At 42.6% G+C, this 16779-nt stretch overlaps 1 protein-coding gene and 1 long non-coding RNA gene across 10 annotated transcripts in view; one reads left to right on the forward strand and one right to left on the reverse strand.

Moving 5' to 3' along the window:
* Positions 1–16779, reverse strand: part of UNC5D (unc-5 netrin receptor D) — a 562020-nt gene that overhangs the window by 108744 nt on the left and 436497 nt on the right. For 6 of the 9 annotated variants that reach the window (XM_082715458.1, XM_082715461.1, XM_082715459.1 and 3 more), the window contains one exon: positions 3958–3990. The exons of the other annotated variants lie outside the window; for them this stretch is intronic. In XM_082715458.1, the coding sequence (XP_082571584.1) occupies positions 3958–3990 (33 nt within the window). The remainder of the gene's footprint in view (positions 1–3957; positions 3991–16779) is intronic. 9 annotated transcript variants of the gene reach the window in all.
* Positions 3586–5421, forward strand: LOC309855289. Its single transcript, XR_014306716.1, has 5 exons — positions 3586–3903; positions 4248–4367; positions 4662–4725; positions 4849–5025; positions 5337–5421. It is a non-coding gene; the product is annotated as an uncharacterized lncRNA (long non-coding RNA).

Below are 16779 nucleotides of genomic sequence, written 5' to 3' on the forward strand. Positions count from 1 at the left end.
CTCTCCCAGACATCCAGAATTTTTTTTTTCAGGTCTCTTCTTAAATGTAATTTTTAAACAGAGACCTGCTCTGAACGCTTTATACAAAAAAAGCAACGCTCCTTTTGGCCCTGCTTGAGCCCCTTACCCTGCTTCATTTCCTTTCATGACACTTACCATCAGCACTCTAGGTTTTTTCTGGTTTGTTTGCAACCATCCATCTCCACTCATTAAAACCGGACGCTTTGTGGAAGCAGAAGCTGTGCCTGTTCAGCTCAGCGCTTCCCCACCACCACTTTCCAGCATGTGGCAAGCGCTCAACAGACAGCTGTTGAGTGAACAGAGGGATGGATATGGGTAGACTAAAAATGGGGAGATGCTGATGAACTAGAGATCCATCCGGGTGGTAGACTGTAATGATCTCTTGAGTAATAAGCAGAGCAGGAGACAGCAGAGGGAAAAGAGGGGTCCCAGACACTGCCCAAGTCCCCACCCATGGACAAGTGAGCTGATGGTGTGGTATGAACGAAGTACGGACAGGATGCAGGACTGAAGAACATGGGTAGAGAAGGAGAAAGTCACTTTGGAAAAAGTTGAGATGAAGGTCCAGAAGGTGGCCGACTCTGGACTCTGGACGTGCTAATGGGATTTGTGCTGAGCAGCCATTGCTGCTAGATGCAAAACAGCTACATGGAAAGGAGATGAAGAGAAGACCGTGAGTGTGTATGTGTGTGTGTGTGTGTGTGTGTGTGTGTGTGGTTCTCAGTTACTTTTTAGGGGAAAGTGAAATCCTTTTCATTGCTAAGATGAACATGCTGAACAAGCCACACCTCTGGAGCCCATGGCCTTTCAGAAAAGCCACGGCCCCAAGCCTCCTAGGAGTCCCATTGTCTGAAGGCGGCCTTTTTTCCCGTCTGACTCTGGGGGTGCGTGTTTGCCATTCAGAACCTACTATATCTTACTGCACCTCCTGACATTGTTACACAACATTTATTGAAAGCACATTTGATGGTAATGAAGTTTCTATTAACTATGATTAAATCTCATAAAGCACCTGAAGATAATTTAAGATGTGCAGAAGCAGAAAATGAAACATTCGGTTTAGTACATTAGGAAACGTAATTGATTAAATTATCTCATTTACAATAAGTGCTTTCATGAGCTATGCGGTGCACATATTTTCCCCAGTTTGTCATTATGATTTGCCAACAGATATCTTAAGACCTCACTTTCTCTTTACACCTCCCTGCAACTCAGAGCTGGCTTCTTGGCCCGCCTGCTCTCACTCAGCCCCGCTCACGAGCTCTGAGTAATGTCTTCTATCCACCAGGCCTCGCGGAGGATCATGAGCACAGCTATATATGGGAACAGGTTGTTTCTCAATTATCTTCATAATTGACTTTGATTTTGCATCAGTGATGATTCATGTAGTCTTTAAACTAAGCCCCTCTTTCACGGAACAACCACAGCCTGAATTTGTATAATGCACTCCTAACCGTGCAGCTTACAGAACCCCAACTGGATTCCTCTGGGAGCCTTTTGCAATCACATTGATTCTGTTAAGGTTTTATTTTTAGGAAATCACAAATTAAAACAGTTTAAGCGATTCCGTTGCAGTATCCAGCAATTAAGCATGGTGTTCATGAGCGAGAACCCCAAGCAAAAACTAATTCAGGAGTCCCTGAGGACTAGAAATAGCTACTGTGGGGTTTATGGCTGGAAGTACAGATGTAACCAAATTAGAATGGCACAGGACTCACAAACTAAGCATGAAATTAATTTTTAAAAAAACACATTCCTAAGTAACTCTCACGACAGCCACCACACGGATACCCATGATCCTGTGGGTATGCCGCGTGACCACCAGTCGGGGGTAGGGTGGGCAAGGCTATGTCACCAGGAGGCAGTTGGGAGTCCAGCTGTCACCCTGTCACCCTGAGCTCTTGACACAGGCTCAAGCCAAATATTCACTGACCCGATTTTTTCCCTTCCCTCCTTCCCTCCCTCATACACGTACACACACATACACAACAAGGTTCCCCCACCTTCAACCTTCCTGAGTTCAAAATCAAGCACGCAGGATGTCAGGGGACCACCCCCTAAGTACCGTTCATGATTTGACAGGTAGGGGACCTCAGGGGAAAAAAGTTAAGGAAGGAAGTTTGTTTGTGTTGTTCTGTTAAGTTCTCCGACTCTGTAAGACTCTGTAAGTAATGCCCCGCCCCCACTCCCGTTATCTCTCAAGCCTGCCTGGAGGAACCTAATGCAGTCTGAACCCAACAGCTTTCCTGGATTTTGTTCTCACATCTCCTGACCCCTGTCCCAAGGTACCTATTTCTGTCTATCCTCACAGGGTCTTAATTCCTTCAAAGAAGTTAGCTCATAAAAGCTATTAGCTCTCCCAAGCTATTTGAATTTTAGTACCCTAGGATTTAAAAGATCAAAAGTCCTCCGCTTTATATTAAAATGGGAGATACTGGCCAGGGACACCTTCTACAGGCTTATAAACAAAACCAGGCAGCTCGCTACCTCTCCTGTTACTGAGAACTGTGTTGCTGAGGCTCCTCCATCTCAAGATCTCCCCGGAATGCCTGACACACTTCTGAGTGCTTCAGGATCATGTGGAGAACATATGAACACACAGATTCCCAGGAGGACCTTTCCCCCATACCCCCACCTTGTTTCAGGGATTCTGATTCATTTGTTCTGTTCTGAGGTGGAGTATATTTAACAAGCTCCCACCACACCCCAAGATTCTGGTGCACATGGTTGCTGATCCACTTCTTGAGAAATATTGTTCTAAGACAGTTACGCTCAGCCCAAGCTGCACGTTGGAATCTGAGGCTCTTTCAATAAATAAGCATTCCTACACTTGGAGACGGAAACTATAAAACAAAACAAACGAGGAAACAAAATGGAAACAGACTCATAAATACAGAGAATAAGGGGGTGGTTGCCCGAGGGGTGGGGGGGTGGGGGAAATAGTTGAGGTGGATTAAGAGGTACAAACTTCCAGTTATAAAACAAATAGGTCACAGGATTTAAAGTACAGCGTAAGGGATCACAGTCAATAATATCGTAATAACTACGTATGGTGATAGATGGTAACTGACTTATCACAGCAGTCATTTCCTAATGTACATAAAAGTCAAATCACTGTGTATATAGTATTGTCTATCAACTATACTTCAAGGGAAAAAATATGTATTGAAATATGCATTAACGTTTTTATATCCTAAACACAAAAAACAGGGATTCTAACCCACCCCAATTCTGATCGCATTGGTCCCAAGTACAGCCTGAGAACTGGGGTTTTTAAAAGGCCCCCAGGTGGTTATAAAGTTCAGCCAAGGCTGAAAACCACAGGGTCAAAGGCTGAGCAGTCAACCATTCACGCTGCACAGCTTTTCCCAAATCTGCTGGCTGTGTACAGCCCACATAAGGCAAAGGCCTCCCCAGGAGGCAAGCCTGTGGATGGAGAGCTCGAGACAGCACTGACACCAAACTTTGCAGGTCCTGATGATTCCACTGTGGAATACTGGATTCTCATCTACCTAGTTGCCATGGAGTTCACAGTTTGCTTCTCAGGTGCCCCCTCCTCCTAGGTGGAAAGGCTTGTTGTTGGGCTTTTGCCCAAGGCTGCTCTCCTGGAAGCTTGTACTGGCAAATATTTATTAATTTTAATGCTATAAATCTCCTCAGCAATAAGAATCCTAGATGACATTTGCAGAGAAATGAACTTACAGGCAGGCAGCATCAAGAGGAGAGATTTACTTTTACTGGAGGGAGGGGAAGGGTGTGCATATTTCCTTTCAATTTCAACCTCTGATATGCGGGAGTCCAAACCCAATGAGGAGAAGCCCTGAAAACCCTGGGTCTTTCGCACAAGCTTCAATTCTGTTTGGCTCCTAAACAAATACAACAGTAAGGCAGCAAATATGAGAATGAATTATATTCACAAGAGGAAAAATAACTTACTTTGGGGTTTTATTTCATGAAGAGGTTTTTTATCTAAAAGAAAGAAAGAGAAAAAGAAAGTTTCATTTAATAAATTTACATGGAGCAGACAGATTTCCTATATCACTGTATGTCCACCTCTATAAATGAAACATTTTCTCGATTTTTGCCGATGGTATGGATTACGTTGTTCATATTTTCCCCTTTCATTCTAATTTCATGTTTTTCTCTTGTGCAATATTTTCCTGGGGGTGATTGCTTCATTCCTTTTATTTATTTATTATTTTATTTTATATTTTCTTTTCCCTCAGGCTTACTGGAGTTCCTCTCTGTTGCATTGCTAGATTCTTATCAGCATGATGAGAGCAGTGAGCTCCCAGCGAGTCCCTACTTTCTATACAGTCAGAAGACGGATCAGGTAAACGGATCAGGTAAGGGATGTTATTTCACTCTGTGTGATGGGGGAAAAAAGGAGCTCTTGAGTACATATTTAAAGGGATCCTACATTGGTTTAGCAGCTATCATAGTCTGGATGAAAAAGCTCCAGGCTATGGAATGTGCCCGTCCCCGTCAGGGTGGGTGCAGTATTGTGAGCTAGTTGGAGGTTTGCTTGTTTCATATCCCTCTGATCTGTTACAATGTGTACCATCTCTCTGAAAAGAGCAATTTGTTTGTTTCATATCATTCTGATCTGTTACAATGTGTATCACCTCTCCCTAATCAAGATACTGAGCAGTGCAGCAGGAAGATGAAGGGGACAGAGAAATCTCATTCAGGGGTCAGGCTCAGGTGAGACCTTTTTGTCATTTCTCCCCACTGCCCTCCAGCCACTCTGTCCTGCCCTGTCTGCCATCACTACTGAACGCTGTACATCACTTTGAGACTTGGGGCCCCTGGCTAACTTTGTCTTAGACCATAGACCGTCTACTTCTCAGTCCCCGTTCCCCGGCTGTCCCAGGCTAATGCAACTCCACCACGGCACAGAAACCTGAGAAGATGCGGCTTTAGTGACCACGTCAAGATTCCAGAAGATCGAACGGCATGCCCTCCCTCCTATCAGTGCCCTCCCGAGGACTTAGACGGAACACGGTCAGAATGTAAGCTCTGAGGCCGCTGCTTATCATTCAGAGTCACGCTACGGCAGGAGGACCTTGAGAGGTCACCTTACAGGGTCCCTTTCCTCCACTTGCCTGAAGGCGAGCCACACGGGGTGAGACACTGTCATTTTGTATTACCTTTTTAACGGCATCAAATCTTGCCCAGTACATATGGGAGAACTTCAGAAATATAATCTGAATGCCACATAACCCTCCCAGGCAGAGAGACACCGCTATGGTTTGAATCCGTCACCAGACAGGTATTACCCTAACACACATCCTGCCCTTGATACTGTTTGACAGAAAACCCTTGCTGTGTGCTTTACGAAAGACAGCTCTTGTGTGTTCTGCCGTCGGATCTGTTATGGAAGGAGCTTTTAAAAAGTTTTAAGTCACACTCTCGCAACGGCACCACCATTGTTTTTTTCTCATTACAAGGAGAAGGTTAATTGGCAAGGGATAATCTTCATAAAAGATAATAATTTGCTCAGGCGGATAGGATCATGTTCAGATTTTTACACTGTCAGATTTCTTAAAACAGACAACACTTGGATCCCCCTTCCTGCATGAATCGAGGACAGCTAGTTGGCCTGAGAGCGGGTAGCCCTTCCCCCAGCCCAGATGATAATGTGCTCAAGACTGAGAATCCACTGACTTTGCTGGGTTTAACCTGGCTTCCGTTTTTGCTTGTTGCCTGCTATCAGAATGTGTCTGGCACGGGCGCAGGATGCTGGCAGGCCAGGCCAAGACGTCTGGAAGTGATGCATTGCTAATGTTACACACAGAGACATGCAGAACATCTGTTTAGGACTCTCGCTGAGCTTAACAGCATTTTCTTCCACCTAAACCACAGGAACGAAGATTATGCTGGGTAGCAAAACGAAACTCCATTAAAAACAGGTGAGATATAGAACCACTCCTTACAAAATAAATCAAATACAGTCAGGTTGTTAAAACACTGAGGTGGTCGGGCTCTACCCAGTGCAGCTCCACAGGAAGAAAAAGAGTGGGGCGGAAAAGCCAGGGCTTAACTGGTCATGAGACAAGGTTGGGTCAGAACACACAGGGCAGAAGAGTGGGACACTTCCCTTCCTGACTCAGCTCTGGGGACATCGTGGCTGGCAGTGGCATTGTGGAAACTGCGCACACTCTCACGATTAGAACAGGCTTTCCGTCGTGGATGGCCTTCATTCTATCTGTGTGACCTCAGTGTTCTGCACAGTAACATGGAAATAATAATGTCCTTGAGTATTGGTGCAGAGATGAAACATGATAAATATAAAGCCAATAGCTCAGGGCTGGCACGTGTTCAGTATCCATCAATGGTAGCTGATACATAACTTCAGCATGTTCTGAACAAGAACATCCTCGTCAGTCACTCGGAATAAAAACAGGACCCCTTGTGCCACCCTGCTTGAGACACGTCACAAGTCCAAATCAGAAGCTGTAATGGATTTCAGGGATTCTCGAAGGGAGTTAGTTAAGAAACCATGTCTAGTCCTAGCTTCTGCTTTAGGAAACTGAGCACAAGTCAAAACTTCAGTTTCCTGATATGAATAAAGGACAAGGACCAGAAGACCTCTGTGGGTTCCCTAGCTTTTACCCACTATAAACCTGTGCACGAAAAGCAAAGGCATTCCACAGAAATTCCTACGGAATGATTTCCTAAAACAGAGTAAAAAAATATTCAAAGGGCCACTGCTCTACTGCAGGGTTTGTTAGCGTGTCAGTGTGTATCCTCTAACAGAAAAGGCTAGAAGCCTCTGGTGCCCAAAACAGCTTCCGTCCCCTGGCATCAGCATCAAAACTGGGCCTTGCTGGATTTTGTGAGATAACCAGTATCCTGACAGCAAGCTGCTATCATTAAACATTCTCCCGGTTTGAAATATCAGAGATTGCTCTACCATGAACTTGAGAGAGAGGTCTACCCACTGACCTCCCTCTCTTTTGGAAGAACTGCCCACCCCACACTCCATGTTCTTTTATTCTGTTTGCAAAATCATTCTCATAGGCCCTGGGCCATGCATCCACTTGGCCTTGGTCAAGCAAATCCTTTCTGCTTTCATTTTACCTCTCTCCATGTTCAAATAACCCCCTAGTAAATTAATCCATTAGGGCCATGGTTCTTAATGTTGGCTGCACATTAGAATCACCTGGGGAGCTTTTAAGCAAATACCCATGCCTGGGCCCCAGTCCAAGGCCTCCTGACTAATTAGGGTTTGTGTTTTTGTGATTACCGAGTGTACTAATACTTCCCACCAACAAATCTGGGGCCCTGTGTACTCAACTTCAGCTAGTCTTGCCTCTCTGAGAACCTTTGGGGTGGCCGCAGTATACGGATGGACCCAGGAGGAGCCCTTCTGTATCCTGCAGGCAGAAAAATATAATTCTGAGCTAGTGGCAGCTGAGCTGTAGTTTGAGAAAATCACAAGTTTTCCTGGGGTCTAACTTAGACACTGAGAGGCACCTTCTGGGTAAATGGAAACTGATGTCATTACAACTCAGTCTTATAATGATTGTGTGTATTTACAAGATAAAGATGCAAAAGTATGTTTTTTAAAAAAATTTAGATTCAATTAGCCAACATATAGAGATCATTAGTTTCAGGTATAGAGTTCAGTAATTCATCAGTTGCATATAACACCTGGTGTTATATGCAAAAGTGTGTTTTTCACAGTCAAGTTTTCTTTAAGAATCTTTGTCATTATTTACATAGTTGGTACACAGTGAGTGTATGCAAAATAAAATACATTTGTAAGTACAAAGACAAAAAACCCCTGTAATGCCACACCAAGAGATAACCATCATTAATGTTAAGTTATGTATACACAGCCTTCCCCCCCTCATATATGGATATATAAAACTATGTGCACATATATATGTTTATACATGTATATTTGCCTGAAACTATAGAAGATTGATAGTAATTGATCATTTTTACCTACAAAGACATGGAATTGCCTTTTATATATTGTTTTACAATCTGCTTTTGTCTGTGTTGCATGTGTGTAGAGGTATACATATTTATATATAAGAAATGATTAAGAATAAAGGGAAAGGGGCGCCTGGGTGGCTCAGTGGGTTAAGCCGCTGCCTTCGGCTCAGGTCATGATCTCAGGGTCCTGGGATCGAGTCCCGCATCAGGCTCTCTGCTCAGCAGGGAGCCTGCTTCCCTATCTCTCTCTCTCTGGCTGCCTCTCCATCTACTTGTGATTTCTCTCTGTCAAATTAATAAATAAAAAAAGCTTTAAAAAAAAAAAAAAGAATAAAGGGAAAGAGAGGATTATTTTTGGCCATGATTCATTTCTTTGCCATCTTTACCTTTCTTGCTTCCTCTGTCACAAGAGATGCTCCTCAAGCACTCCCATGGTATCCATTGTTCTTAGGAGCTATTTATAGCTGCACCCCTACCTTCCTACCCACAGCCAGCCTTATCCTTTCTCTGCTAGGAACAAGCGTGGTCAGCTACGCTAGCCCCTATCCCAGGGGTGTACAGAGAGCAGGCCTGAGGAGAAATGGCACTGGCGGACAGATGAGTTCAACTGCAGCCCACAGGGTGGCCAAGAGACAGCTCCTCAAAACCTGGGGTTGATTATTTGAAATCAGCTCCTTGTCTTTTAAAGACTATATAGATATGTTTGATAGACTCTGAGAGTCTATGTCACTATTTTTGAGAATCAGGCACAGAGCCCACTCAGTGGGACTGAAAACTCACCAGAACAGTGAGCCCAGACTCTTCCCCACGGCAGTAATTCACATATGTCATTATACTTAATGATTATTACCATTCTCTAATTTCACTAAACCAGCCATGCCCCATTTTTTCATCTCCAAAGACCATCTTTATTATTTCCTTCATAGATCCTATGCTTTGAAACCCTTTTCACCAGTCCCCCCACCCCCGCCAAAGATACATGTTGACTGTTTTGACTCTCCATTCTTTGTCATCTTAAAATATTTAAGAGCTGATTTCTGAAGTCAGTGGAACAGTCAAGGCTCCTTTCTCAATCATTCTCTAGCTATTTTTGTATTCGGTGGAATAATTCTCTAGCATCAGCACCCAGGAATCAACCCTGATTCCACATTGCCTGCAAGTCTCGGCCAAATGCTCTGCCCTCCTTTCCGGTCTTCTATGAACTGGTCCCACCATATTCAAAGTGACTTCGTTTCTGTAGCACTTGAACACCAATCCAAGCTCCAGTCTGGTCAATCCCTGAGCTCTTCAGGCTCACCTCAGTGTTATTGACTCCCCTTAGGAGACCCTTTTATCTCCTATGTAAAAATGTCCTATTTCTCAGGCACAGATCAGTTTCTGAGGCATTCATGATCTCTTTGGTAATTACTCTGCTTATAGGAATGTCACACCTCTCTGGACAGTTTATCTTACTTATAGTCACTACAATACAATGTGGGAGGGGGTGCCTGGCTAGCTCAGTCTGTACAGCATGAGACTCAATCTCAGGCCTGTGAGTTCGATACCCACACTGGGTGTAAGGCTTACTTAAAAAAAACAAAAAAAAAAAAACAAAACAAAACAAAAAAAAAAACTTGGGATGCCTGGGTGGCTCAGTTGGTTAAGCAGCTACCTTTGGCTCAGGTCATGATCCCAGCATCCTGGGATCCAGCCCCACATCGGGCTCCTTGCTAAGCAGGGAGCCTGCTTCTCCCTCTGCCTCTGCCTGCCACTCTGTCTGCCTGTACTCGCTCTCTCTCCCTCTCTCTAACAAATAAATAAAATCTTAAAAATTAAAAAAATTAAAAAAAAATACAATGTGGATTTTTTTTTCCAGATGTATACTTCAGAACTGTTCATTTGATTTACTTTAGACTTTTAAATCACGGTCAATTATGGGTCTCTAACATATAAATCATATTTAAATGATTTGCTCATGAATAATTGGCACGGCAACCAGAGAATCACAGCAAGAAAAACAGGAAAAATGAAATTTGCTTGATTATTTACTGATTGGTCGAAAAGAAGTTGATGTTATTGATTACCAATGTGTTTAATTTGTACATGCTTTTGCTCCCTCCCATAACTAGAAATAATTCAGGACAAGTGTTATGCTCTCTGAATGCTAGCCAAGGCTGCAGCAAATCCCAGGGCCTGCTGGATCTGCCTTATATTAGCTCTGGCAGATAATTAGATAAACACAAAGCTGGTTTTGCATTGGCAACACCACTGCGATTGAATATGTCAGGCAGACCCTGAAGATGAGAAGAGGGGGTCTATTCTGTTCTCCTCTTGAAGCTGAAAGTTCCTGTAGGCAGTAGAACACAGAGACACCACCACCAGCCCTGTGTTCCTCCAACTCTTCCAAAGATCAAAACCACAGAAAAACCAAAAGAGCATTAAACAGAGCCCATCTCTGGTTTCCACTCTTTCGAGTTTTTAATTTCCTCGCTGCATGTTGGTTTTGGTTCATTTCAAAGATACTGCTCAGAACTTACATTTTAGAGACCAGACTGGGAACACACATTACTGGCTTCGTTCAATTCTTGCTTCTTCACCCACCCCTCCTATCCCTGCCCCTACCCAGCCTGTACAGACTATTCCAACAACTATGGCTCCTTTGAAAATGCACTCTGAGCACATCCGTAGAGGACAAATGCTGAAAACACGAGGGTTTTAGAGATTTCTCCCAGCGTTTCCCTGCTGGCCAGAGGTGTCTGGGTAATTAGTGACATTCTGGGACTGAACGGCAAAAACACCCACCTGAATAAAAAGTCAGAAGGCCCGAGATACATTATTAGTAAATAAAAACAGCTCTAGGGACATCTTCTACCTACAAATTGTTCCAGATCCCGTCATGTTAATTAGGGGGGGTCAGACAGGTACACAACAGAGAGCTTATGGGTGTCACTCCTCTTGACAGTGACCTTCCAGAATTGGCTCTCAGTCAAAGCACACGATTAGTGTGCAATTAGGAGACGACGTCTTACCCCCCCCCCTTTCAAATCTGAGGTCTCTTTATAGAAATGCCCTTGTATTTTCTAAACTCAGACAAGTCAGTGTCCATAATGACCATGTTCACAAGGAGCATTTGCATATTTCATTTTTGAGGGAGATCATTTGAATTTCTAGAATCCATACCATCTTAGTTATGAAATTCTATCCATTCCCACTGGTCCTCTGTGTTAGGTTTTGTTTTTTTTTTTTTTTTTTTTTTTTGTGATAAACAGAGTAAAATATGCTCTTGAGTCGCTGCAAACACTTCTAAGCACGGGTCCACAAAGACTTTATCAGAAATTGGCCTCAAAGTAATAAAATGCTATGTTTCTATCTCAGCTCCAAGGGAAGATGTCTATTAAAATCCTCTTTCTATCCAATAAATTAATTTGCTTTGATTCCCTCCCTTCCAACCACAATAGGAATACACACACATTCAAAAACCAAACACAGTTCAGATAATATAAATCTAAGGAATTAACTTATTGGTTAAGGTCCTGATGATTACTTTCTTTACCTCAAGGCAGGAGTGATATCTAAATTCTTTAAAGATCTAAACCCCCCCTAAGACATTAAAAATAGAGCTACCCTATAACCCAGCAATTGCACTACTGGGTATTTACCCTAAAGACACAGAAGGGGCACAGGCACCTCAGTGTTCATAGCAGCCATGTCTACAATAGCTAAACTGTGGAAAGAGCCAAGATGCCCTTCAGCAGATGAATGGATGAAGATGTGGCCCATATATACAGTGGAATATTCCTCAGCCATCAGGATGAATACCCACCATTTGCATGGACGGAACTGGAGGGGATTATGCTGAGTGAAGTAAGTCCAGCAGAGAAAGACAATTATCATATGGTTTCACTCATATGTGGAACATAAGGAATAGCTCGGAGGACCACAGGAGAAGGGAGGGAAAGCTGAACAGGAAGAAATCAGAGAGGGAGATGAACCATGAGAGACTCTGGAGTCCAGGAGACAAACTGAAGGTTCCAGAATGGAGCGGGCATGCTCTGGTTTCTCTTCAGATCGTATAAATCTTTTGCCTTTTACAAAGTGGAGGGGGTGGGGGGAATAGCGTAACCAGGTGATTGGTATTAAGGAGCGCACCTGTTGTGATGAACGCGGAGTGTTATATGCAACTAATGAATTGCTGAACATCACATCAACAACTAACGATGTACATACACTGGCTAACTGAACATAATAAGAAAATTAAAAACCTTCTACAATTAAGTGCTGGTCTCCATAGGGTCGTGTAGCTTCCTGCTGTGTCCAGAGTTGTCCCTTTTGTTGGATCATAGGGAAGTGTGGGTAGGGAATGGACGGGGATATGATTCCGGAGGGTGGTGGTTTAATGACTCTTTACCAGTTGCTAAGAAAATACTTAGCAAATGATAGACATCGGCTATCAGTCCCGCCTTAAAAATATTTTGCTTAAAGAGAAATTGTGAGGAAACCTTGACTTGTGCATTTTTTAAAAAAGATTTTATTTATTTTGACAGAGCAAGCACAAGCAGGAGGAGCCAGAGAAGCAGACTCCCTGCTGATTAGGGAGCCTGACGCAGGGCTCCAACCCAGGGCCCTGGGATCATGAGCTGAGCCCAAGGCGGACACCTGACCAACTGAGCCACCCAGGTGTCCCAACTTGTACATTTTTTTAAGCTTCATCAGTCCCTATGCTAGCCATACGTGTTCCTACCATTACAGACTGAGTGACTTGCACGTAGTCTATCTCTGTGTTTTCCACCTATTCCCAATCCCTAGAATAGTAAATGGAATGTAGTAGGCTCTTGATAAGTATTTGTTGAATACTTCAACAAGTTTTTGTGGAATACAAAATCAGGGTCCATAAATTCCCTAAGGTCTGTACAAATTCCTAGGAGACTATAGCCTTTCAGTGAAGGAATTGAAATGGAATGCTAGAGGCTTGATTTGCTAATTCATTTTCTAGGTGAGGCTAACATGGTTTTACCTTTGTTTCATATGTAGAAGTTGTCCCCCCTCATGCTGCTGGATAGTTCTCCAAATGGCTAATTTTACATACAAACAAATTAAAATTTCTCCTCAAAACTGGCTAAAAAACAAGTATCTGAAAGCACTGACATGCCCATGGTATTGTTTTTATATTTTATATGCACACATGTATTAACCATAAGCTATTGAAAATTACCTATGAAATATACATACATACATATATGTATATGCAAGCTACATTTAAGATATAAAATTATAATAATTTCATGTTTTTATAATGGGCTGAAATCTAGAAATCATCTTGCCCAACCTGCTCTTTTTATTTGTTTTTTATTTTTTTTAAAGATTTTATTTATTTATTTGACAGACAGAGATCACAAGTAGGCAGAGAGGCAGGCAGAGAGAGAGAGAGGGAGGGAGGAAGCAGGCTCCCTACCAAGTAGAGAGCCCGATGGGGGACTCAATCCCAGGACCCTGAGATCATGACCTGAGGTTTAACCCACTGAGCCACCCAGGTGCCCCCAACCTGTTCTTTTTAATAGATATGGATGCAAAGCACAGAATCTGGAGAGATTTGCTCAAGGTCACATGTTAGTTAACAATACAACTGAACAAAGACCCAGGACTCCTGATTCCTGGCTCTGAGCCCTTTTTACTATCCCGTGATCTCTTTCTCCGTGATCTTGGCAATTTTCCACTCCACTGAACACTCACACTGTCCTCTGGCAAACACATGTATGCAAAGCCAGGTCTTTTCTTACTGTAATACGGACACTTCTCTGGAGAAAGGGGAAGGCCAGGGTGATGAGGATGTCTGCTGCTGATGTTAACATCTTCATTTTAGGTATTACCTTTCTCCATGACCTTGAAGAGACGCATACATATGTAATTTAAGGAGAAAAGGTAGAGTCAACACAAAGAAGTTTCCTCTCTATTAATTCATGTTGGTAGTACACCCCAGAGGCCACTGAATTCTCTCCTCTGTTTTAAATCACTTCCTTGATTGGGTTCTTGCCATTTCTTTTATAGCTGGACCACTCCATGATCTCAGGCATTAAATCTTCCTCTAGTCTAGACTAATATTTCTTACCCAGAGTTGTGTACTGTTGAATCCCGATTAGATATACTGCAGAGGTAGAATCTGGATTCACACTACTAATGAAATGGAAAGAGTTTATTTTACATGCCAGAAAGCCAAATTTTTGGAAACTTCCAAAGAAGGACCTTGGACATCCATAGTTACTGATAAACCAAACGTAGGAAGTATTTTTTAAAAATATGGAAAAATATGGCAAAATTGCTAATTTTCAGATGTGGGAATGCAGAATAGGGGAAGTACCAGATGTGTAACAAATACTAATCCAGAATGGTTGGCAACAGTTCGGTAATTCTGGAATCTGTATACACAGTCTCATAGTGTGTATGCTTGAATTCTTTTCTAGGGAAAAAGCATTTTTGAATTTGTGTTGGAAAAATTAGGACTTTATAAAAATGGATTTTCTGAGGAGGTGGTCAGAACTGGTGTATTTTATAACGTGAAGGAAACCTATCTAATTTCCAGTCGATATTGTGAGGACTGATTCTCTCATGTGGGATCATCCAGGCCCCTCTCTGTGGCCTTCCCCTTATGTGATTTTGAATTACTGGTGAGAATCAAAGAATTTTAGAATGGGTTGGGACCTCAAAAATCACCTGTCTCCTCCTCAGCACCAAGTTCCACCTGCAAAGGGAGGCTGAAAGACGAAGAGCTCTCTGTTCAGCTGTTCAGAAAGTTCTGAGAAAGGACACTCAACCTCTGGTTTGATACAGCGTTTAAGAATCATCATGATTGGGCGCCTGGGTGGCTCAGTGGTTAAGCCGCTGCCTTCGGCTCAGGTCATGATCTCAGGGTCCTGGGATCGAGTCCCGTATCAGGCTCTCTGCTCAGCAGGGAGCCTGCTTCCTCCTCTCTCTCTCTCTGCCTGCCTCTCTGCCTACTTGTGATTTCTCTCTGTCAAATAAATAAATAAAATCTTAAAAAAAAAAAAAATCATCATGATTCCCAGGCCCCTGGGTGGTTCAGTGAGATGAGAGTCTGCCTTTTGATTTTGGCTCAGGTCATAATCTCAGGGTCCTGGGATGGAGCCCTGGGACAAGCTCCATGCTCAGTGGGAGTCTGCTTGAGATTTTTTTTCTCCCTCTCCTCCCTCTGCCTCTCCCCTGCTCACAAGCTCTGTGTCTCTCACTCTCAAATAAATGTCTTAAAAAAAAAAAAAAAAAAGAAAGAAACATCATGATTCTTAAACTCTATTTTCCCACAACTATCAATCAGAACCGGATGGTATAAAGAACACAATTTGTATTTCATAGATTTTAATGACAAGTACGTTTTATTTCATTACATATACTATATTCATCAGATATATTAGGAAATGTTTTAAGAAAATATCTGAAGTGTCATAGTGTCAATATTTAGCAGAATAAGGAAAACATAGTTTTTCTGCCACAGGAATTCCTTCCCTAGAAGACACACACATGATAATTAATTTCACAAATGGAACACTTTCTGTGGATGCCTTACACGGATTAGCTCTTCTCCTCCTCATAAAGAACCCATTTCAACAAGCACTATTAGAACTTCAAAAAAATTATATATATATATATATATATATATATATATATATATATATATTTTAGAGATTTTATTTATTTATTTGACAGACAGAGATTACAAATAATCAGAGAGGCAGGCAGAGAGAGAGGAAGGGAAGCAGGCTCCCCACTGACCAGAGAGCTGATGCAGGGCTCAATCCCAGGACCCTGGGATCATGACCTGAGTCGGAGGCAGAGGCTTTAACCCACTGAGCCACCCAGGTGCCCCTAAAATATATATTTGTTAAAGATTTTATTTGAGAGTGAGAGAGCGAGCAGCGGGGGAGGGACAAGCACTCTCCTTGCTTAGCGTGGAGCCCAATGTGAGTCTCGATCTCCCAATCCCAACTTGGGCTGAAATTGGACACGTAACGACGGAGCCACCCAGGTGCTCTGATACTATTCAAGCTTTTGTTTTACAGAGGAGTAAATTTAGGCTTGGAGAAATTACTTGCTCATAGGACTGTAATTAGAATTCAAACTCAAGCAGTCTGACCCCAGAGCCCTGACTTTTCAACCTATTCTTCACCTACAGGATAAATGTCCAGATGTACTAGACTTGGCTCATCCATTTCTTACAATCCAAGCTTCAGATCCATTTCTAATCTTTGAAAAGGAGAATAACCAGTTTCAACTCAGAATCACAGAGAACCTTCAAAGGCTATTCAGCCTCTGCTCTGAATGCCAGATTCACCATCCTGGGTTGGCCTCCATGAGCTCAACTTCTGTACCTTCCGACAATCAGTCCCAGGTCAGTGCTGATGATGTCCCTGAGCTTCTTGGGTATGGCTTCTATAAATATTTCTATTTACTTTGTTGTGGATGTGCATTCCCACCAACTCTGGTTCTCTGGCCGAAATTTCACTTCCTTAAGAAACGTTTGTAAGTTTTCTAATGGGATGTCTCGAGTTCATGCTGCCATGGGGATCTGTTCTTATCTGTTTACTTTTCTTGGGTTTTTGTTTTTTCCAATCTAAGTAATATGATCTGGAGGTAATGTATCCTGCTCTCCAGCTGCCCAAATTTAATTTTATAGTCCTTCCTATTTACAGTGGAGGTGTTTTATTTCAATTGTGCTCATAAAATGAACCAAGTTAACAAGATGTGCCTGAGATAAACGATCTTCCAGAGATGTTTCTTTTTTTTTTTAATGATTTTTTTTAAGATTTTATTTATTTATTAGAC

The sequence above is a fragment of the Mustela nivalis genome, assembly GCF_964662115.1.
Source record: "Mustela nivalis genome assembly, chromosome: 20".
NCBI classification, from domain to species: Eukaryota; Metazoa; Chordata; class Mammalia; order Carnivora; family Mustelidae; genus Mustela; species Mustela nivalis.